This window comes from Gavia stellata, chromosome Z, assembly GCF_030936135.1.
Source record: "Gavia stellata isolate bGavSte3 chromosome Z, bGavSte3.hap2, whole genome shotgun sequence".
In the NCBI taxonomy this organism is placed as follows: Eukaryota; Metazoa; Chordata; class Aves; order Gaviiformes; family Gaviidae; genus Gavia; species Gavia stellata.
This window is the reverse complement of record NC_082637.1, coordinates 56,011,120-56,030,811: the sequence shown is the minus strand read 5'-3', so window position 1 is coordinate 56,030,811 and position 19,692 is coordinate 56,011,120. Positions and strand designations below refer to the sequence as shown.

The window sequence follows — 19,692 nt, the reverse complement described above, 5'->3', positions numbered from 1 at the left end:
ATGGCAGGTGATCATAATGTCTCCTGAATTCTGTACAGAATAATTACACACTAATGGTTTTCAGCATCTTGTCTTTTTTTCCCCAAATACAATGCATTGAAAAGATGCGCTAAAGGCAACTGTTTTACTCACTACGTGTTTAAAATGACAATTTTGGAAGTGCTTGCGCTTAACAAATAGTTACTGAGTACAGAAAATTGCTGGTTTATAGGTCATTGCTGAAATGGGGAAACTGCAAAGATTAAGCGCATTGCTGCTACAGCCCACTGAAATCTTTTAAGGAAGGAAGATTGGGGAGAGTGAAACAAATTTAGCGGTTAGAAGAAAAGACTGACTTAATACAAAAGACATTTCTTTCATTGGATACAATTACAGGAAGGAACTTGTGTCTGAGGTGTAATTGGGAAGACTGATCAAAAGATGTAATAGGCCACTTTGAGATCTGACATAGTTTATGAGCAAGAAAGGCAGCTACTTAATGGAAAACGTTTGGAAAACAAAATTACCCATTTTTAAAGTGAAGTTTTTGCTCTCTTGTATATTCCTCTGATGGACTTGATAACAGGTTCTGCTGAGCATTCTGCAAAGTTTAATGCATAGCATCAGTATTTTTGGGGAGGATGCTTCCAAAACAGTTCGGGAATAATGAAACAATAGAGGCATCTTTACCTGTTTTGCAAAGAATGTAGTGCATAATTTTAACAAAGTTAATGAAAGTAAACACTGTGATTGTAATCTTCAATACGAGAGCAAGCTTAGTATGGGAAAGGATAAGAATAAATGCATTGGTTTTGCTTGGCAGCAGTTGTAAGTGCTGATGTCTTTTAGTATGACATGTACACTTGCAAGAAGAGCATTGTCATTCTGGGATTTCTTTTGCTGCAAGTAAGGGCCAGTATTCCATTCTAACACAAGTGGTTCACCACCTGACACTTGAATGAGAGACATTTAAGTGGAAATTAGGAACATGTGTTTTCTGAGCCTTGCTATTTAATGGTGGGAGGGTAATAATTTCCTATTGGACTGGGCACTCCAGCCTCACAGGGTTACGTGTAAGAACTGCATCATTTCCCATTATGATCATCCTCATTCCAGCAGCACTTGTGCATTCAACACATGGTTTCTGGTTATGATGTTATGAGGGTGGAGTGGTTGCATCTATTCACCTTTCATCTGTGTGTTGATGTGGCATTTATATTAAGTAGGAGTAATTTTTTTTTCTGATTTTTTTTTTCTTGTGTCACCAGTGCACCTATTCCATTCTTCCATCGCTGTGCTCCTGTGAACATTTCCTGCTATGCCAAGTTTGCAGAGGCCCTGATCACCTTTGTCAGTGACAGTAGTGTCTTACACAGGCTGATTAGTGGAGTTATGACCAGCAAAGAGATTATAATGGGACTTTGCTTGTTATCACTAGGTAATTGTTTTTCTCATTACTAGCTTTTTCTTAGTACTGCATTAGGAGATTGTTAACACCCTCTAACCACAATGTGAGCAAAAAAATGTATGATAGCAATGAGCCCTTAGAAAATGGTTCAGAATGCTTTTTTTAAATGTTATTTGACATGGATAACTTATTCAGAAGCAATATACATATGCATTCCTGTTTTTTCTCCTCTTCCACTGATCATGAGATACAGAGGATATGTGGCAGTTGATTAGCCAACATTAGTTTTGGTACAGTTAACAGAGCATCCCCATTGTTCTCATTTTTATTATAATACTCACCTTTCCCTTTTCTAATATTCATCGTCTGCTAACCCAAGTCCAAATAAAACCTTTGCAAATAAAAAGAACAGGGTGAGAAGTGCACAATAGCACACTGTTCTAAAATGTAGGGATTTAGTTTCATTTAACATACTTGTGCAGAGATATGAGAACTTTCAGAGGGAAAACAAGGAAGTCAGGTGCCCATTTGTTGTATTGTGTGTTACCCCCTTCTTCCCCTTCCCCCAAAGTTAAAAACTTCAGGCCTTTGAAAATCTGAGCCTTCTCTGAAGAGCTGGAAATTCCCAGCAGTATAGAGGTGCTGAATTGTTTCTCCAGTCGTGAGATGCCTCTGGCCCGTAGATTGACACATGGCGCTAGGCTGAAGTGCTATTCTAACAAATTCTTGTGAATGAAGGCAGAATGCTACTCACTCACATAAATTAATTTCCTAATGAGTGTATTTTACGCCTACCAAGTATAAAATCTGAAATCCTAAAATGGGAAGCTCCAGAATCTATCCATGTATATGAGCAGTGTGTGGTTTAGAAAGAAACACTGCAAAGCTGTACCACATGAAGAATTCCTTTGTTTTCAGTCTGCCTTTTTGGTTAAAAAAAAAAAAACAAAACAAACCAACAACAACAACCCCCCCCCCCCCAAAAAAAACCAAACCAAAACACCAAAACACCCAAAGGAGGATGCTAGATACCATTAAAAAAAAAACCCAAAACACAAAAGACCATTGAGTGTCTTTTCAACTGTAACTGGAAAGCTGTTTATTCTTCTATCCTGACAGCTGCAGTATTTGATAATAATGGTAGAAAGACTGTTCTGAATCTGAAAGCTAGTGGCTGATTAGCAGTGCTACTGTTGGGTTAGAGTCAGAAGTTAGTACAGACTTTTACGTACAGTTAATTTAAAAAATATTTTTTATACCTTTATAGTTAAACAGAATTTATTTATTTTTAAACAATGGGTAAGATTGTGTGATTCAGAAAGCCAGGTTCTAGTGGTTTTCATATAACTGCTGTACACAAATAAGTATATGCAAAAATAATGTGCACACACTTACACACACTGCTCACAAAGTCTTAGTTGGCTGAGATTGTAGAGGGCTTTTTAACATGTAGAGGGCTTTTTAACATGCAGTTCCTGAATGGCTGTGGAACTATATGAACAAAGCCTGTTAAAGAACTCATTCTAAATTTTGAAAATGAAGTAGTAATTTTTTCTCTTTTTACTGGCATGACATTTTGGAATACACAGGTGTCACATTATCTGCACTTGTTTGGCAAGTGTATTTGAGTGCAAATTCTGCTCTGGTCCTCAGGAGGTGTGCTCATGTTACCAGACCCAGAGTACTATCATGTCTTGCTGTCTGTTTTGTCATTGTCTAAATACATCTCTGTCTGTATGTACACATTATGTCTTATATTTAATGTACCATGTAAATGTATTTATGCTGTCTTTGTTTTAGTCAACAGTATCAAAGCAGAAGGTGTAGAGGTGCCTAATTTCCTTAACTGTCTGGGCAGTGAGTTTGTAAGCCTCATAAAATAAATCTCTGTCTAAAAATTCTGTTAGAAGGCAGTTATCTCAGTGCAGTGGGAGAATTAGGAAGCTATTTCTACTTGAAATAATTGCTTACTTATTTTATTTGTCTTCTTTTGCAGTGTTGTCCATGATTTTGATGGTTATAATCAGGTACATTTCAAGAGTACTTGTCTGGATTTTAACAATTCTTGTCATTCTGGGGTCACTTGGTAAGTCTTGTTTGTCTACCACTTTCTGAGTGCCCAGTTCTCTCATCTTTGTGCTCCATGTCCTCAGGCCAGCTACATCCAGCACAGATCTTGGACCATGCATTTCCCTTCAGCTTTCCTTTTAGTCCCTTGCAATACAAATGTCAAAAATGCCACCTTTGTAATTGCAGTCCTTTCCCAGAGAGTGCATTGTTCCTTAGAGATTTGCTGCACTCCCGGCTTGGCTGGCAAGCTTCCTGTCAGCCTATCTCACTAGAGCCCATGTAGGCAATACGGGATATTCCTCACAGCACTTGTAGCACAGCCCTAAACGTTGACTACTTCTTAACCTGCCTTCCAAATGTGGGAGCAAGACAGCTACTTTGGGTGTGTCTGGTGGCATACTCACCCGCTGGGTGTATTCAAGCATGCAGGAATCAAAGGGCAACTATTGTTTATGCAGCCTCAGGGGACCCTTAAGATGTAGATGTGTCCATACAACCCTGACGGGTTCATCAGCCCCTTCAGTCCTCCAAGTAGCTCTATGGGTGTATCTTAAGATCTGTTTTTGAGGAGACGAAGCAAATGTGCTTTTCTAGCATTTCTAATCAAATCGTTGTATTTCCATATGACTCAAAGTCCTGCATGACCTAGGTCATGTATGAAATGCAACCAACCATGCCGTCTTGGGAATGGCCACAGACTGCCTCATCCAAAATTATTTAGCTTGCATGAAGATAGCCTTGCTTTATTGCATTAACTTTTACATTTGTAAAACTAAAGTTTTCTATTACTCATACTCAGTAGCAAAGCCAAAATGTATGGGCAAATGACTGTAGGGAAGGAACAAAAATAGAATAATTAAATTAGGAAGTACTAGCAGTTTAATTCTTGCAATGGATGACTGCAAGGGATGGAAAAAAATCAGCAGACCATCTATGTCTTTTCAGGATCACTTGGCTTTTCTGCTTACTGTTCATAGGATCTCTGACCACAGAAAAGGGGAAAGAGAGATTTATTTTTTTTTCATTTATAGTCTCCTTAGAAGCTGAGCAACTATGTTGAGTGAAAGAGTTGAATGACATTGCCATCTGTTATTATATTCTGAAAAATCGCATCCATTACACAGACTGAATAAGAACACGTCATTTGTGAGACATTGCTTATTCGGTATTCACTGTTTGTTTAGGGGACAACAAAAGAGCATCCTCCATTTTAGACCTGAATGGAGTACCTTCAGCAAAGACTTGTTATCTCTAGATAAGCTTATCCAGCTGATTCAGAAATACCAACAGAACAGAGATGGATACTCAAAAGAGATACTCAAAAGCCTCCCTGAGAGGCTGGAGTCTTGTATTTAAGAAAAGTTCTACCTTGGAAAGGTAGCTAGAATATGAGAATGAGATTCTAGCCATAACAGGGATTAGTAGAAAGTACCTCACACTATACTGGCCTCCTGAGCCTTTCACTGATGTGTTTTCCAGTGCCCAAAAGACATAGTCTGATGCAGGTGAGGTGCTGTTTTCAGTATCAGGGCTGTTCCCTTTCTTCTCAATTAGTCTTCCCAGGAGCTGTAGACTCCTCCTTTTGTTCCTCTTGTTATTTTGCATCCTAATCCAAAGGTCCGTCTCTGTTCCCCTTCCTAAATTCTTACTCCCTACTGTATTATACACATATATACATATGTCCTACCATATACCTCTTTATTCTTCTTTTTGTTACTCTATCGCCTGTCTAATGGGAGCTGTGATCTTCGTTGTTAGGGCTCCCATTGAACTAGTCCTCTTGTGCACTTCACCCTAAAACACAGAGTCAAAGAGCTGTAAGTCTCTTAAGTGGTCATAGTGGGGTAAGACTGAGAAAAGAGTATATCCACTTGAAAACAGGGCACTTCTCCATCCTCAGAAGTTCCTGCTGGGTTAGCCATCAGTGCCCTTGAGCATTCTGTACCAGACTACACTTAAAAGAAGAAACTGTTTAGTTTTTTTGGTACTAGGTAGTATAACTGTGTCACATAGGAGTATCTTTCAGTTACCTTTTTCGTTTTTTTTTTTCCTCTCTAAAACATAGGTGGTACAGGAATTCTGTGGTGGCTCTATGCTAAGCAACGAATATCTGCCAGTGCTGTTGAGACTCAAATAGCCAAAGACAATCTTCAGGCTCTTCTGATCTATGCCATTTCAGCTACAGTCTTCACGGTATGCTTTGCTAATGACTATATTATTTTCTTGTTCTGTCTTCCTGGTTGTCTCTATTTTTATATTCAGGTGAAAGGTTTATATTGCACAAATTTTTGAAGAGTTTATTTCTACTGCAGGCTTTGTTGTGGTGATTTTGTGGTTGTTTTTGGCTTCCAGACATTGTTATGTAGTACCTGTTTTTGAGTCAGGGGAGAGTTCCTAACCATGCAGCTACTCTCCTCTACTGTAAAATGTCCACAGGGACTTCCATGAATTAATACAATATTGGACTCCCAATCCAGTTTCACTTACGAGATTTTTCTTAGGTTCCCAGTTCAGAGGTACTTCATCATTTCAGTTTATTTAAAAGTCCTTAGACCATTCCTACTTCTGAAATCAGTTGTTCCCAAACTTTTTCCATTGGATCATTGTGAACTAAAATACTGAAATTATTACTGAACAACTTTATCTTCTTCAGGCCTTGCTGTTCATTTCGGAGTTATTGACTTTACTACTAAAAATTGACAATGTTTGACTAACTTATATGACAAGTCCACCACACCATGCCCAAATATGGATGTTAAATTGTATTCTTTGTTAAAACTTGCTGATTTCACAGCTTTGTAAAGCATAATCGAGGATAGAATCTGGTCTAATCACATAAGCTTGAGGCTGATGATTCCAAATACATAATTATGAGATTGGAATTTCCCAAAAATGTAATTTGGAAGATAAGTTATCACCAGATTAAGCTGATAGAGGTTTTACATTTTGATCTTGTGATCTTATAGGTAAAGCATGTGTTAATTTGCTGTGTTTGAATATCCTAGCTGTGCAAAATGGTAGTATGCTTATTTTTCAATTCTCTAAAATGTGATTTGGAAACTTCTCCCTCTAGGTTATCTTGTTCTTGATAATGTTAATTATGCGCAAACGAGTAGCTCTCACCATTGCCTTGTTCCACGTGGCCGGCAAGGTTTTCATTCACCTGCCACTGCTAGTCTTCCAGCCATTTTGGACATTCTTTGTGCTTATCCTCTTCTGGACATACTGGATCACAGTCCTGCTTTTCCTTGGTACTACAGGTAAGCAGCTACCAGGCTTATTTTAAATAAATTCCACTTCATTTTGGTATGATTTCAGGCAGAATTGGTTAAAAAACATGTGGGAACCTCTAGAAAAAAAACCTCACATCTTATGCATCTGTTGTTGTCTGCTTCAGTGACTTGAAAACACTTGTCTCAAGAAAGTTGTTGTGCGTTTGAGTATGCATTCCCAGTATGTTACATTGTGCCTTAGGCCAGCTTTTTGATTTGATGCAAGTTGGCATGTTGCAAACCACAAGACTCCATTAGTAAGACTGCTGTAACAATTTTTCAAATAATTCCCTCTAATCTTACATAAACAGGTCAAAACCAGCTAATCTTACAGCTAATGTCATAAGCTATTGTATTGTATTGTAGCCAGTACTTACACAGATGAAGACATAGTAATGAAAGGGCTGTTGCACGTATTTACTGTCTCCCAAAATGTAAATATACTCAAAGTAGTGTTCAGTTGTTCGTAACTTAGGGGTCTAATATTATTTCAGCATTTTCCAGGATTATTAGGGAGATTTTTCTGCTGTTCGTACACCATATTCTGAGAGCAGCCAATGTACTCTCAATTTCTGCCTGCTGTGAAGCACGTGGAAGATGAGAGCTTTGTTTGTGTTCATGGTCTGATGAGAGCTTCTAGAATTAGTCAGTCGTATAGATGCAAGTCTTAGGGACTTCGCCAGAGAAACCTAGCAACTGCTTTTTAAAATGGAAGATGTCTGTGTTATTTTGCAGTAAGTTGTAGACAATAGAGACCATCGTTCATTATTAAAACCTTAGAATTTTGAAATTTATTGTTTACTGCTGAACCAAAAGTAGCAGCGTTTCAGGTCACAGAGCTATTTCAGGATAACACAAGATAAATATTTTTTATTTCATAGCCTGAATCCTTAGCAAGGGATGGAGGTAATAGAATTCACGTGTTCTTGTTCTCATTACTGTTGAAATTTTTAGTTTCCATTACATGCTGTGCTATGTGCAGAAAATGTCCACCTCTGAAAGTGAGTTAAGTCTCAGTCCCATGCTTCATTCTGTGAGTTAAAGACCATTGCACAGTGACTAAATTTGTAGCAGGATTTAGGCTGATACCATATTTTTCTGACAGAACTATTTGATTGACCTTGATTCTGCAAAGACTAATTTATGCTTTTAGCTTTATATGCACTCAATATCTTCACTGATATCTGTTAAACAAAATCTTTGTGCAACTAGGGCCAGATCTTTTCAGTCCAGACCAGGAGAACTGAAAAAGTGTACATTATCAGTATATGAGAAGAAGCCTACACTTATGAAGAGCTTATTCCCTAAAACTAAAATTATTTTGATAGTTCAATTTATTCAAAAGAAACAATAATTTTTTTATATAAGTGTAAAAGCATAGCTAAGAAGGGGGAGGAGGTACTATCAATGCTAAGTCTAAACAATGGTTTTCAAGGTAAGCATTTTATACACATGATGTTACTTTCAGTATTTTTCTGAATCTCATCAGCTGTTCACATAACTGTTGTATAAGATGAAACATCTCAATGTGGGTTAACACATTAAAACAGAGCTTATTGTAGGAGGGTTCTAACATGTGCTGTCAGTCTCATCACAAGATATCGCTATTCAGATGAGGTAAAGAGTCAGTGGATTTCTGATTGTATGAAATCATATGTTTAGAATCTCTAAAGCTGCTCCTTATGTCTGTAAATACCTTTAAAGTGACAAATATTGTCAACATACATGCACAAAGACTTACCATAAGGAAAACAAAAGTGATTGTTAATGTTGACATCCAGGTGTAAGGAGCTATGAAGTTTAATATTGATTCTGACTGTATGAATAATATCAACAGAGCAGCAGACTGAAATTAAGAATGACTAAGGCAGGCTTCTATTATGTTTAAGTGTAAGAATTTTTGCTACTTGGTGTTGGTTAGTTCTGGAAATTTTCAATATGTGGCTATAAATTAAAAGAAGTGTTGCAGTATTTTGAGTACACTCAGAATGCTTTTTCAGTGTTTTTTTTAAATGCCATTATACTCATTGTCTCAAAAGCTTATGAACAATCTTCCTAAACATCACATTTAGTAGTGTTAGTAGAAGCTATAGGATTTCTGCTGTAGACAGTTATGAACTGCTAACCTGTATGCTTCCTTCTTTCTGAGTTGATGTAAGCACCATCTCCTTTTTTCCCTTCATTTACTTCTAGGTAGTCCTGTCCCAAATGAAGAAGGATTTGTTGAATTTCGGATGGTAGGCCCTTTGAAATACATGTGGTGGTACCATGTAGTGGGACTGATCTGGATCAGCGAGTTTATCCTAGCCTGTCAGCAGATGACCGTAGCAGGGGCTGTTGTGACATACTATTTCACAAGGTGAGTACAACTTAGACAGCTCTACTGTGAGCAGCCTAGAAATGTAATTAGCAGAAATAATGAGGGACACAGCTTTTGGGGAGAATACTTGCTCCTGTCCTGAAAGCTGGAGAGCAGTTGAATTGTATTGACTCTTTCTAAATCATGTCAAGTCCTAAAATAATCTGTTTTGCTGATTATAGATGGTATTCTTGATATTTAGAACTTGAAGTCTTGTTTGCCTTGTAACCTGTGCACATTGTATGGGCATGGATGATTGTTTACAAAGCAGAATGCACCTGGAAGATCATCTGTAATGGTAATAATTAATGCTGATGAGCTTGGTAGAGATAAAAAAATATTGAAAGCAATTGATTATTATTTTAATTGCAAAACAGTGCCCTTTAAATTACTTACAGTGCTTCATTAACCTTTCTTACACAAGATTACTTAAGGTGTTATTAGAGTCATCATTTACATGTAGATTCTGACCAGATCATGTCCAAATAAAAAGTGATATAAAATATGTGTACATTAAAGCTCCATATTTCATTGCTATATTTGTGTACTAAGTTGTGTGTCAGGGTATGCTTTACACTGGCTAGTCTGCATGTATCTGCTAGCTATTCAATAATTAGTATTGCCTTCTTAAGCAATGGTTTTACCAACCTTCAGGCACAAGAATTTTGCTTCACAGAGAAAAGAAACTGATTTCAGAATCACAAACTTACCTTTGGGGTTTTAGTCTCTAGTATTTGAAAATTTTTCTGAAATTACAATTGCTTAACAGTTACCTTAAATAAGTGAAAATCAAAGTTCTGGTTTACCATTTTAGGACCCAGATTTTTCAGAAAAAAGTGATATCAGGTGCTTTGTTAGTATTTCATGAGAATAAATGGTACTTCAGTGATCTTAAGTATTACATTTTGGTATGTAGAGCAGAACTATGGCAATATTTTTGTAAAGGAGAAGAAGCAAGTACACTAATACCTGTTTTATAAAAGTATAGTTTAATGAAGCTTCTCCACATGTATCACGAACTACTAGATCTAGGATGACATTTCTTCAAACCCTACCCTGCTCCCCCAAAAAAACCTGCCACATCATTGTTCAAGAACTAGATGAGTAATTTTATTTCAGATGTTCTCAAAGTTTTTACCAAACAATATAAATACAACTCCTCTGGATAAAGAGCAGCATGACTAGAGGATGTTGACAAGATACTTAGCAGTGGCGGTTTACTTCAGAAAGGAAAACCAAGATGTTGGAGTGATGCTGTCCCCAAGAAGTATCCTAAATACATATCTAGTTCAGCTAGTGGTTTTTGATATGTGTTTTTAGCCTTTCATATGAAGAATACTGTATATAAAAATTTCTAATGATATACAGCAGCCACACTCTATTCTTGCCATGTGCTTTTAAGAATCTGTTAAAAAAATGGGGGTTTAAATAATGCATGCAGAAATTTTTCAAGTGCATGATTCAGATCACAAACATTTAGTTGGTTTGTCTTTTTAATTGAGACTGTTATCTGAATCACATTTGACTCTTTATCTGCCTTAGTCTTTAAAACAATATCAAAGGCAAGGAATTAATTTACTGTGCTGACAGAAATTCTGTTATTAATGAAGTCTTCCAGTATACCAATGAAATACATCTGTGAAGTTACTACAAGATGTTACAGGGATGTAATCTTGTGAATAATTAAACTAGATTGAGTAATGAACTAGGAAAATACAGAAGAGAGAGGATAACTTTGCATTGAAATAGATCACTTAGCAATGTGTATGCTTCATCTGTAAGTTTATGTATTTTCTATCACCTAAGGGTGAATCATTTTTATTTTAACTGAACCCTGTCATTCCATAAAAGGAATTTTATTTTAGGTTAGTAAGTACCCATTTCTTGCAACTGTTATCCTTTTCTGCATTTTAAGGTACAGTTCTAATCTGAAAGGTGACTTGGTAAGAAAGGAAAAGGCATTAATTTGGACTTCCCCATTATTTTGCCTATTAGCAGCTTTCCACAGCAAATTAAGTTATCTATGGAGAAATGTTTTATATATGTTCACCATTCATTCACCTTAGCTGGAAGAATTCCTTTCAACTCAGGCAATAACAGACAAGGTGTTCTGCATTACAGACGCTGCCCACAGCTACATTTACCTCAAAAGAAGGAAGTGGTTGGGTTGCCTGAGTGTAAGGATCCGACCTTTTATGTGATTGTGCCCAAAAGGGAATAGAATTTGCCTTCCTGCACCTGAGCTCTAAAAGTTAATTGGAAGAAAATACAGGGTAAACCTATTTTAATCATTAACAGCTGAGGATTAAGTTATGCAGATGTTAGTTTCATGGAGTGAAGATGCTACTTTTTTATCTTTTTGAATGAGATCACATGAAAAGAACTTTCTCCCAAGCTGAGGAGATATTTTATGTTTGAAATGTTAGCACTTGTTCCTTTAATATGCTTAGTATTATGTTCATATTTCTAAGAAAAAAGAAAAGCCATTATTTAAATGTTAAATAAAGCTGTTCTTTGAGAGAGAAACAGAAGTGGCTTCCTTGGTAGGAAATACAAATAAAAACTTTAAGAGGGAATTGCTTCAAAACTGTGAAAGTGAGTATTCATCTGACAGATTAAAAATATTCTAGCTATTTTACAATAAAATAAGTTGTTTTAAGGCTTAATACTTAGTTCCTTGAAGATATAGTAGCTAAATCAGAAATGCAAATCATCTGAGAAAAGAATTTACCTAATAAATAACATAGTAATATCCTCTCCAAAGTCTCCACAAAGACCTCCAGCAGAACAGGAGAGATGGGGAAGGCAAGGTTTTCAGTAGTCCAACTGAAAAAATGTTAGCTTTGTTTCTCACTTTTTTGGAAGGTTTTGAATTGCACACCATCGAATGTAGTTTTATAGAAACTGCTGGTTGGTGACAGCGGTAATGCAGCCAACTGCTAGTAAGACTACCCTTAAGACATACTAATTCCTTATCCTACTCCCATTACTGCATTAGGGCCAAAACTGTGACTTGCGCAGACTGTCAGTGTGGAGTGAACAATATATACTGAAAGGTAGTATAAGGATAATACATTCCTTTTGCACATTAGTTTATTGAGAAATTGTAGTATTTCTAGATAATACTAAATACATATTGATCATTCTACTTTATTCTTTTTCTCGTTTCAACAGGGAGAAGAGGAATCTGCCATTTACTCCTATTCTGGCGTCAGTTAATCGTCTTGTTTGTTACCACTTAGGAACGGTGGCAAAGGGGTCTTTCATTATCACACTAGTGAAGATACCACGAATGATTCTTATGTATATTCATACACAACTCAAAGGAAAAGTAAGAGAAATATATTCCATTTTCTTACTGAAACTCAATGCCTGACGTGTTTACAGCTAATTTAATTTAATCTGTGTGGGGGCTGGAAGTCTTGTTTTGGAATATTTGGACTTTAAAGGACAGTGGGACTGAGACGGACTGCTTAAGTTACCACGCTGAGTATCAGTTATTGAACCACAAAGGCATGGGTTTTTTCTTAAGATCTGTTGTTTTCACTCTTTATCTTTGTTTTCCCACATTCTTTGCTTTCCTAGGAAAATGCTTGTGCTCGCTGTATGCTCAAAGCCTGCATCTGCTGCCTTTGGTGTCTAGAAAAGTGCCTGACCTACTTAAATCAGGTAAGATTTTCACTATTCAAGTTTTGTGTAAGGGCTGATAATATATGTGATTCCCAGAATGCAGTCTGAGTCTTACACATAAGGTATCATACTTTGGAACTGAACTTCAATGAAGGTACTTCAGTCTTGTCTCCATTACTGAAATTACACTGCAAATCACTACGTTAGTCTTTGTTTACCTTGTAAAGGCGAAAAATAGCTGGTATTCATCTTTGTGAACACGGTATCTCAACTTTATAACAGTTTGTTTAGTGGTTGGAGATGTTCCTCCTTATGTGCATTCTATCAAACTACATCTGAGTTTCTAAATATGTTTATTGTGAAAAGAGAATGAAGATGTTCCAGCTGTCATATTTATTCAAGGTTCACACAATTGACAAACTGTACATAACATCAAATTGTCGTCATCATCTACAAAGTGGGAAAAGAGTTGCAAGTCATGACATGCTAGCTGGTCAGACCCCTTTGCAAAAGAGATTTTATTGACCTGCGGTTCCACCTCTGTTAAGTACATCTCTAAATATCTCTTTAATATCCCTTTCACTGTTCATTTTTTTACTTGTGGAAATATAAAAATAATAAGAAGGCAGCATTTAAAAAAAAAACCACTATAATCCTTGAAAATTGTCCTGGCTAACTTTGAATGCAGTCTAGTGAAGTATCTAGAAATTATTTTGGTGGGCTTGTATGACTCTCAGTCTTTTATATTTCCAGAATATTTTTTCTAACTACTTAATTGCTGTAGTTATGCCACTGCTCACCTCCTCCTGCAGAGAAATTGCAAATTCTGTTTAATTAGTTTTTTGGAATAAACATGTTAGTGCGTAAATGATGAGCAAGGTAGGAGAAGAATAGTAATTCTCTACCTCATATAAACTTCTTTTAGCTGGTACATACTCCTTGATTCAACAACTCTCAAGGGAATCTTTGTTCATTAACATCGTATGACTTAAGTGACTTATTCAGAAGCCATATCTTCTCCCCCTTCTCCCCCCTCCCCCCCGCCCCCCCATCTGAAATACCGGATTATTCCATGAGTAAATCTTCAATCTGTTTTTCCCAGAATGCATATACAGCCACAGCTATCAACAGCACCAACTTCTGCACCTCAGCAAAGGATGCCTTTGTTATTCTAGTGGAAAATGCTTTGCGAGTGGCTGCCATAAACACAGTTGGGGATTTTATGCTGTTTCTAGGAAAGGTATGTCTGCTGTATACAGTTGTTACTGACCTACATAGTAGCAAGCTCTCCTTAGCAATGGCTTGCACCCCAGATGCAAAAGGCCTTCAAATTCCTTTTTCTTAGCGTGCGCTTCATCACATCTAGCTGCATCGTATCAGGAAGGGATTGTCCAGGATAGAGAGAATAAACAGATGACCCACTTATGTTAAGTAAAAGTGATCAGAAAGGAATAGCTGAAGATGATGACACCTTTTGCATGAATTTATTTTTATGGTGTCAAGAGAAGTGATTATTAGAAGATTGGAGTTTTTGATTGGTTTTGTGGCTAAAACCTAGAATTGTAAGGAAAGGAAGCATTTCCTCTAAATTCTGTTTAGTAAGGGCTCTCCAGGTTTATGTTGAAAATTGGCACGTTATTGATCATGATTTATGACAAAATTGGACTGGAAGGTAGTACAGGAGCCTGCTATGAGGAACTGCCACCTTGGACTGATCTGTCTTCCTCATTACATTCCTTTACTTTTATTAAGTCAGAGTACAGTGGGCTGAACTTCTAATCCAGTAATTAAGTCAATAAGATGTGAGAAGAAATAAACACATAATGAAGATATAGGTGCTTGGGAGACCATGCAATTACACAATGTGGTTTTATGGAGGTGTCTGAAAGATGCTAGGAAACATGTCCCTGAAAAGATGTCTTTCAAATTATTAGAGAAATGCACAGGTGACAGAAATGTTGACATGAACAGTGCAGCATATAAAAAATAGTATCAGCTAAAACAGTGCTAGGCTGCCAGCCTGTCTCCTGTATTGGTGCAACCCAGTAGTTTCATAATACAGTAAAGCTGACCTATTTTACAATTTCATGTTTAGCTGCAGTTCATAATAATAGATTCAGAAATCTTAAAGATGTTTAGTGGCCACAACAATTGGTTTAGTCCTTTTGTTATTCCCAAAGACCAAACTGGTACCCAGTGATTCTGTGAAGTATCTGTTAGGGCCTCACGCATAGTGTAGTTCTGTGGAGACTGTTACATGAAGTGCCTCACATGAATTCTGATTTACTTTTCCTGGGTGGAGATGAGACGGAGATAAGACAAGCCTGGAAGTTGTTTCCGCCAGCAAAATGAAAAACTTACCATCCCCCCAAGACCTGTCTTCCGCCCTCCCTCTCCCCATGTCATTTACACTCAGGGATATGGGGAATACAGGAGGTAAAGATGTCATTAGTCCTAGCATCTGTAACCCCTAGTTCAAGCCCTGGCAGAGCAAGAAGCACATAGGTTAAAAAAACCAAAGCAAAACAAAAAAATCAAAAGGCTTCTGCCATTAGAGTTGTCTTCTGTTTTCTTCCTCAGGTCCTGATTGTCTGCAGTACAGGTTTGGCCGGGATTATGTTGCTGAATTACCAACGAGATTATACCATCTGGGTGCTGCCACTCATCATTGTCTGCCTCTTTGCATTCCTGGTTGCTCACTGCTTCCTTTCCATTTATGAAATGGTCGTTGATGTCCTTTTCTTATGTTTTGCCATCGATACAAAATACAATGATGGGAGCCCTGGGAGGGAATTCTACATGGATAAAGTTCTCATGGTAAGTTTCCCCTTGCTCTCTAAGGCTAAGAATATGGTTTCGTAAGATGGGTATTTTGAGAGTGGAGTGAACTCACTAGCTGAGTTTAATACTGTATTTTTTTTTTACCTGGGTTACCTTGCTGTTTTGTTCATGGCTTGATCAGCAGTGTAGTCTGATGAGCATCAGATAAGTAATGATGCTTCCCTCCCTTGATGTCACTGGTATTGGCTTCTATATGCTGGCTGTGAGATGAGCAGTTCTCTTGCAGAATCATAACATCGGGTATCATTTCTTGTAAATGATACACTGCAGAATGGAAAGAAGCACTGCAGAATGGAAAGAAGCAAAACAAGGGGTAAAGGCTTTTTTTTTTTTTTTGCACTTTCCTAAGAAGGACCTCTCTTGGAACATGGAATAGAAAAAGTATCAGAGTATTCTACCCCACACACAGATAGTGACCACATTGGAGTTTTTCTTCTTTCAGAGAGACAGGAACCAGACTTTCCTTCTCAGTCACATAAACAACAGATACTATGTTCTGTCCTGGAGCCTAGATGCTATGTCAAGGCCCTTTGCTCAATTTCGTTCTTATTTGTTATTCTTATTCCCTGTTCACTCTAGCTAGCGACCATGTAAAAATTCTGCTCCTCAACCCATCCAGTTTATTGTTGAGTAGGTAATTTGCTTGATGTTTTTAAGTGGCAGCCATAGAATATGTTCCTGTAAAACATACCCAAATTTGTAGGCTAGAGGAAGACTCTCATGACTTCTTAGCATAATTTTTTTTTCTCATTACTTGTTGGAAAAACATGTCACGAATTTAATGTTAAATTTTTGGTAAACCACTGCAGAATCTAGAGTATATAATAACTGAAACAGTAGCTGATGAGTTGCTTTTTAGCACAGAGTAAGAGTAAAATGCAGCATGCTGTCACAGAAGAGAGCACAGATGAATCATAAAAGCATCGTGGGTTTCTCTAGTGAACAGTCAATATCAGAAAACACTAGCAGCTAAATTTTACTGAAATTTGCAACAGAATGCTTGCCTGTAAGAGAAAAAATTACCTAAAATGGAATTAGCACCTTTGCTAATCTTTGAATAGGTGATTCTGATCTGGTGAAAAATTTAAGAGTTTGAATTGAGGGAAGGTAGGAAAATCAACAAGATCTTGCAAGTAATTATGTCCAAGTGCCTCTGTTTAACGGAGTTCTAACATTACACACACTTCACAGGATAGGATGTAATATCTCGGATCTCTGGGTTTTTTTGACAACCACTCTACTACCTGCCTTCCCCATAAAGGAAAGCATTGTGTGGTAAATGTGAAAGTTGTAATAGCACGCAAGGCAAATACCTGTTTGGTTTCCAGAATTAAATGAGGGAGACCCTTGTGGCTATTTGGCAGGCTTTTTTGGTACTTTGTGGACAAGTCTGACCAAGGGAAGTGGGAGGAGCAAGTTGTGTTGATATTTTGAGCAGTTACATCTTGAAGTTTTGCATTGAGATTTAATATTCGGAGTCTGCTCTAAGAAGCACTTTTCAACTTTTCACTTTATTACTATTTTTCAGGAGTTTGTGGAGAATAGTAGGAAATCTATGAAAGAAGCTGGCCGGGGAGGTGGAGCTGAGGGCAGAGAGCTAAAACCAATGGTAGGTGCAGATGAGGAGGTGGCGATCCTCCAAGAGTTTCACTTTTACTTCTTCTCCCTCTTTGTCTTTACTGACTGCACTTCTTCAGGAGAAGTTTTTGTTCTCTGTATCACTCAAGATGTTCTGCTTTTTCTGTTTGTGAGCTTGCCTATCACTTGGATGGCAGAGTTTTTGTCACAGCTGAGACCATCTCCTGTAAAAGTAAGATGAAAGGAACTGTGTCATACAACACAAATGCAGTATCATTTCATTAGGATTAGTATGCATGCTATGTGGTATACACGAACAGCCCCAGCTGCTGAGTACTCTCAAAATAAGATGACTCTGGAATTCATTGGGCTATTCTGACTTTAATCCTCTTTTCAGTCCCGAACTGAACAATTTTTGTCCATCTTACGTTCACTGTAAAAGCCTGAAGAACACTACTGAGCACATCCATTGTTGCAAAGTAGGACCAGGCATTTAAAGCTCTCACCAAATTATTTTATACAGTGCCAAGGAATTGGATACAGTGATTCCTTTCAACCTGCTCAAATGACATTTCTCCCAGTCGTTTGTTTTTATTGCCAACAACTTATGTTGCTTGTCTCTTGTGTGCTCTTTCCATCTCGCACTGTCAGATACACAGACAGTGAACAATGCATCATTTATGCTTTTGCAGCCTGTTTTACTTATGGTGTGCCTGTTAGGAAGGCATTGCATGTCTGAGTAGCCTGGAATAAAGAACAGCTATACGTGGTACAGATAACAGATAGGAGGATGAGTTTGGAAGGTGGAGAACTGAGATCATATGATGGAGACCCAGGCTGGGCAAGGTATGACTTGTCATCGTGCAATATGACTTTGTGAAATAAAATATTTTTCCATCATTACTTTCTCAGAATATTTGGGGCCTGATGCAGTTCTTTACCATGGGGACAATTTTTTAACCTAATGGAACCTAAATAAGTGTATGCTAACAGGAGAAATTTTTCAAAATTATGTATGTGAAGCCATGTTGCATGAGCACTTTTTGACCTAGCTGGAATGGGTTCCGGCTGTAGACTGGATAGATGTGTAGCTTTGCGTGTTTTGCTATTTCATTATAGCATAGCAGTTTCTAGATTTGCTTATACCTAAATGCTGCTGTGTTTATACATCTAAAAAACTAATTCTGTGCTCACTTATTTTCTTCTGGGAGTAATTCTAGCTGTTCAAACAGACACTAATGTTGGGATTTTCAGAGTGGTCTAAACACTGGCAATGTAAAGCTGCCTTTAAAATGATTGAGAATTGCGTTTGCAAACCCTCTAGTCACACGCACAAAAAAAATCAGTCCAAAAATGTATTATGTTAACCTCTAATTCAAACAACTGGTTTACCTTAATTGGTTTTCCACTCATGCTCTTGTCAGTGCTAGTACAGACCGCTACTCAGACTTTTGTACTTGACTGCCTAAAGCTTGGATGTTAAAACCTTTATTCATCACCCCTTCTAAAAGGGCAAACTAAATACTTGCAAGTCAAGGGTGGTCTTGTTCTTTTAGGGACTTGACTCTAGCTGCTTGAGCATGCCGCTGGCTGAAAGTCCTCCTAGGACTGCTGGAGAAGGTGCTGAGCACTTGGGCTCAGCCTGAATGTCACCTGCTGAATTACTCCCAGTTCTGCTGCTCATGTGATAGTCTTGTTTGGAACTGACTGGGCCTTGTTTTCTCAAGTGGTCATTCATTTTGGGGCGTTCAGCTCCAGTTGAATAGGTTCTGAAATATTAGGATCTCACTTCCTGACAAGGATGGGGCACAGCTGTTACCTCCATGAAATTTCTGATACCTTTCCCCAAAGCATTAATAAATGCCTCAGTTACATCTGGAATAGGACCATTCATAAGCCTATTCTGTAGTAGTAGTGCCTGTAGTCCCAAAATTAGGTGCTTGGAAATCAGATTAATTTTTCTTTTTTTTTTCTTTTTTAAAAAATAGTGTCTTTACTATTTTGTTTCAGTCTCCTTGAAATGCTGATATTTCTTAGACATGACAATTAGTTCTAAAAGTGAAATGCCCTAAGTGCAGTGGTGTTTTAAATAGGTATTAATAGCAGAGATGAGGAAACATTTAAGACCTTCTGTTCTTGTATCAAGGCACAAGGAAAAAAAGAGAAACTTTTCACACTTCTTTCTCTATGGTTTCCAGTGACCCCTTTGACTCAGTTTCTCCTTGTCTTTGGCATTTGTCTAAGACTGTGCTGTATGACTTTGTTTTCTAGGCCTCTGGAGCAAGTTCATCTTGAAACTAGCCAGCCATATTGGAACCCATTGACATTCCAAAACAGTATATATATACATATATACATACATATATATATATATATAAAAAAATAAACAGCCAAAATCAGAGAAAAGGAACAGGGATTTAATACTTTTTTTAACAATTATTTTTGTGAAACATGTACTCTTCATACGGGTGGCTTTTACAAGCAGCTTTATCATTGTTCCATTTTTAAAAGTATTCATTGTGGTCATGGAAAAGTTGATTCTTATCTGCTTGATA

At 37.4% G+C, this 19,692-nt stretch overlaps 1 protein-coding gene across 1 annotated transcript in view; it reads left to right on the top strand.

Annotated features, from left to right (window-relative positions):
• SLC44A1 (solute carrier family 44 member 1) overlaps window positions 1–19,432 on the top strand; it is a 65,347-nt gene extending 45,915 nt beyond the window's left edge. The window contains exons 6-16 of the mRNA XM_059834024.1: window positions 1,248–1,417; window positions 3,384–3,473; window positions 5,523–5,650; window positions 6,531–6,717; window positions 8,923–9,088; window positions 12,263–12,419; window positions 12,674–12,757; window positions 13,821–13,958; window positions 15,299–15,535; window positions 17,088–17,168; window positions 19,409–19,432. Of these exons, the coding sequence (XP_059690007.1) occupies window positions 1,248–1,417; window positions 3,384–3,473; window positions 5,523–5,650; window positions 6,531–6,717; window positions 8,923–9,088; window positions 12,263–12,419; window positions 12,674–12,757; window positions 13,821–13,958; window positions 15,299–15,535; window positions 17,088–17,168; window positions 19,409–19,432 (1,462 nt within the window). The remainder of the gene's footprint in view (window positions 1–1,247; window positions 1,418–3,383; window positions 3,474–5,522; window positions 5,651–6,530; window positions 6,718–8,922; window positions 9,089–12,262; window positions 12,420–12,673; window positions 12,758–13,820; window positions 13,959–15,298; window positions 15,536–17,087; window positions 17,169–19,408) is intronic.
• Window positions 19,433–19,692: the final 260 nt, after the last annotated feature.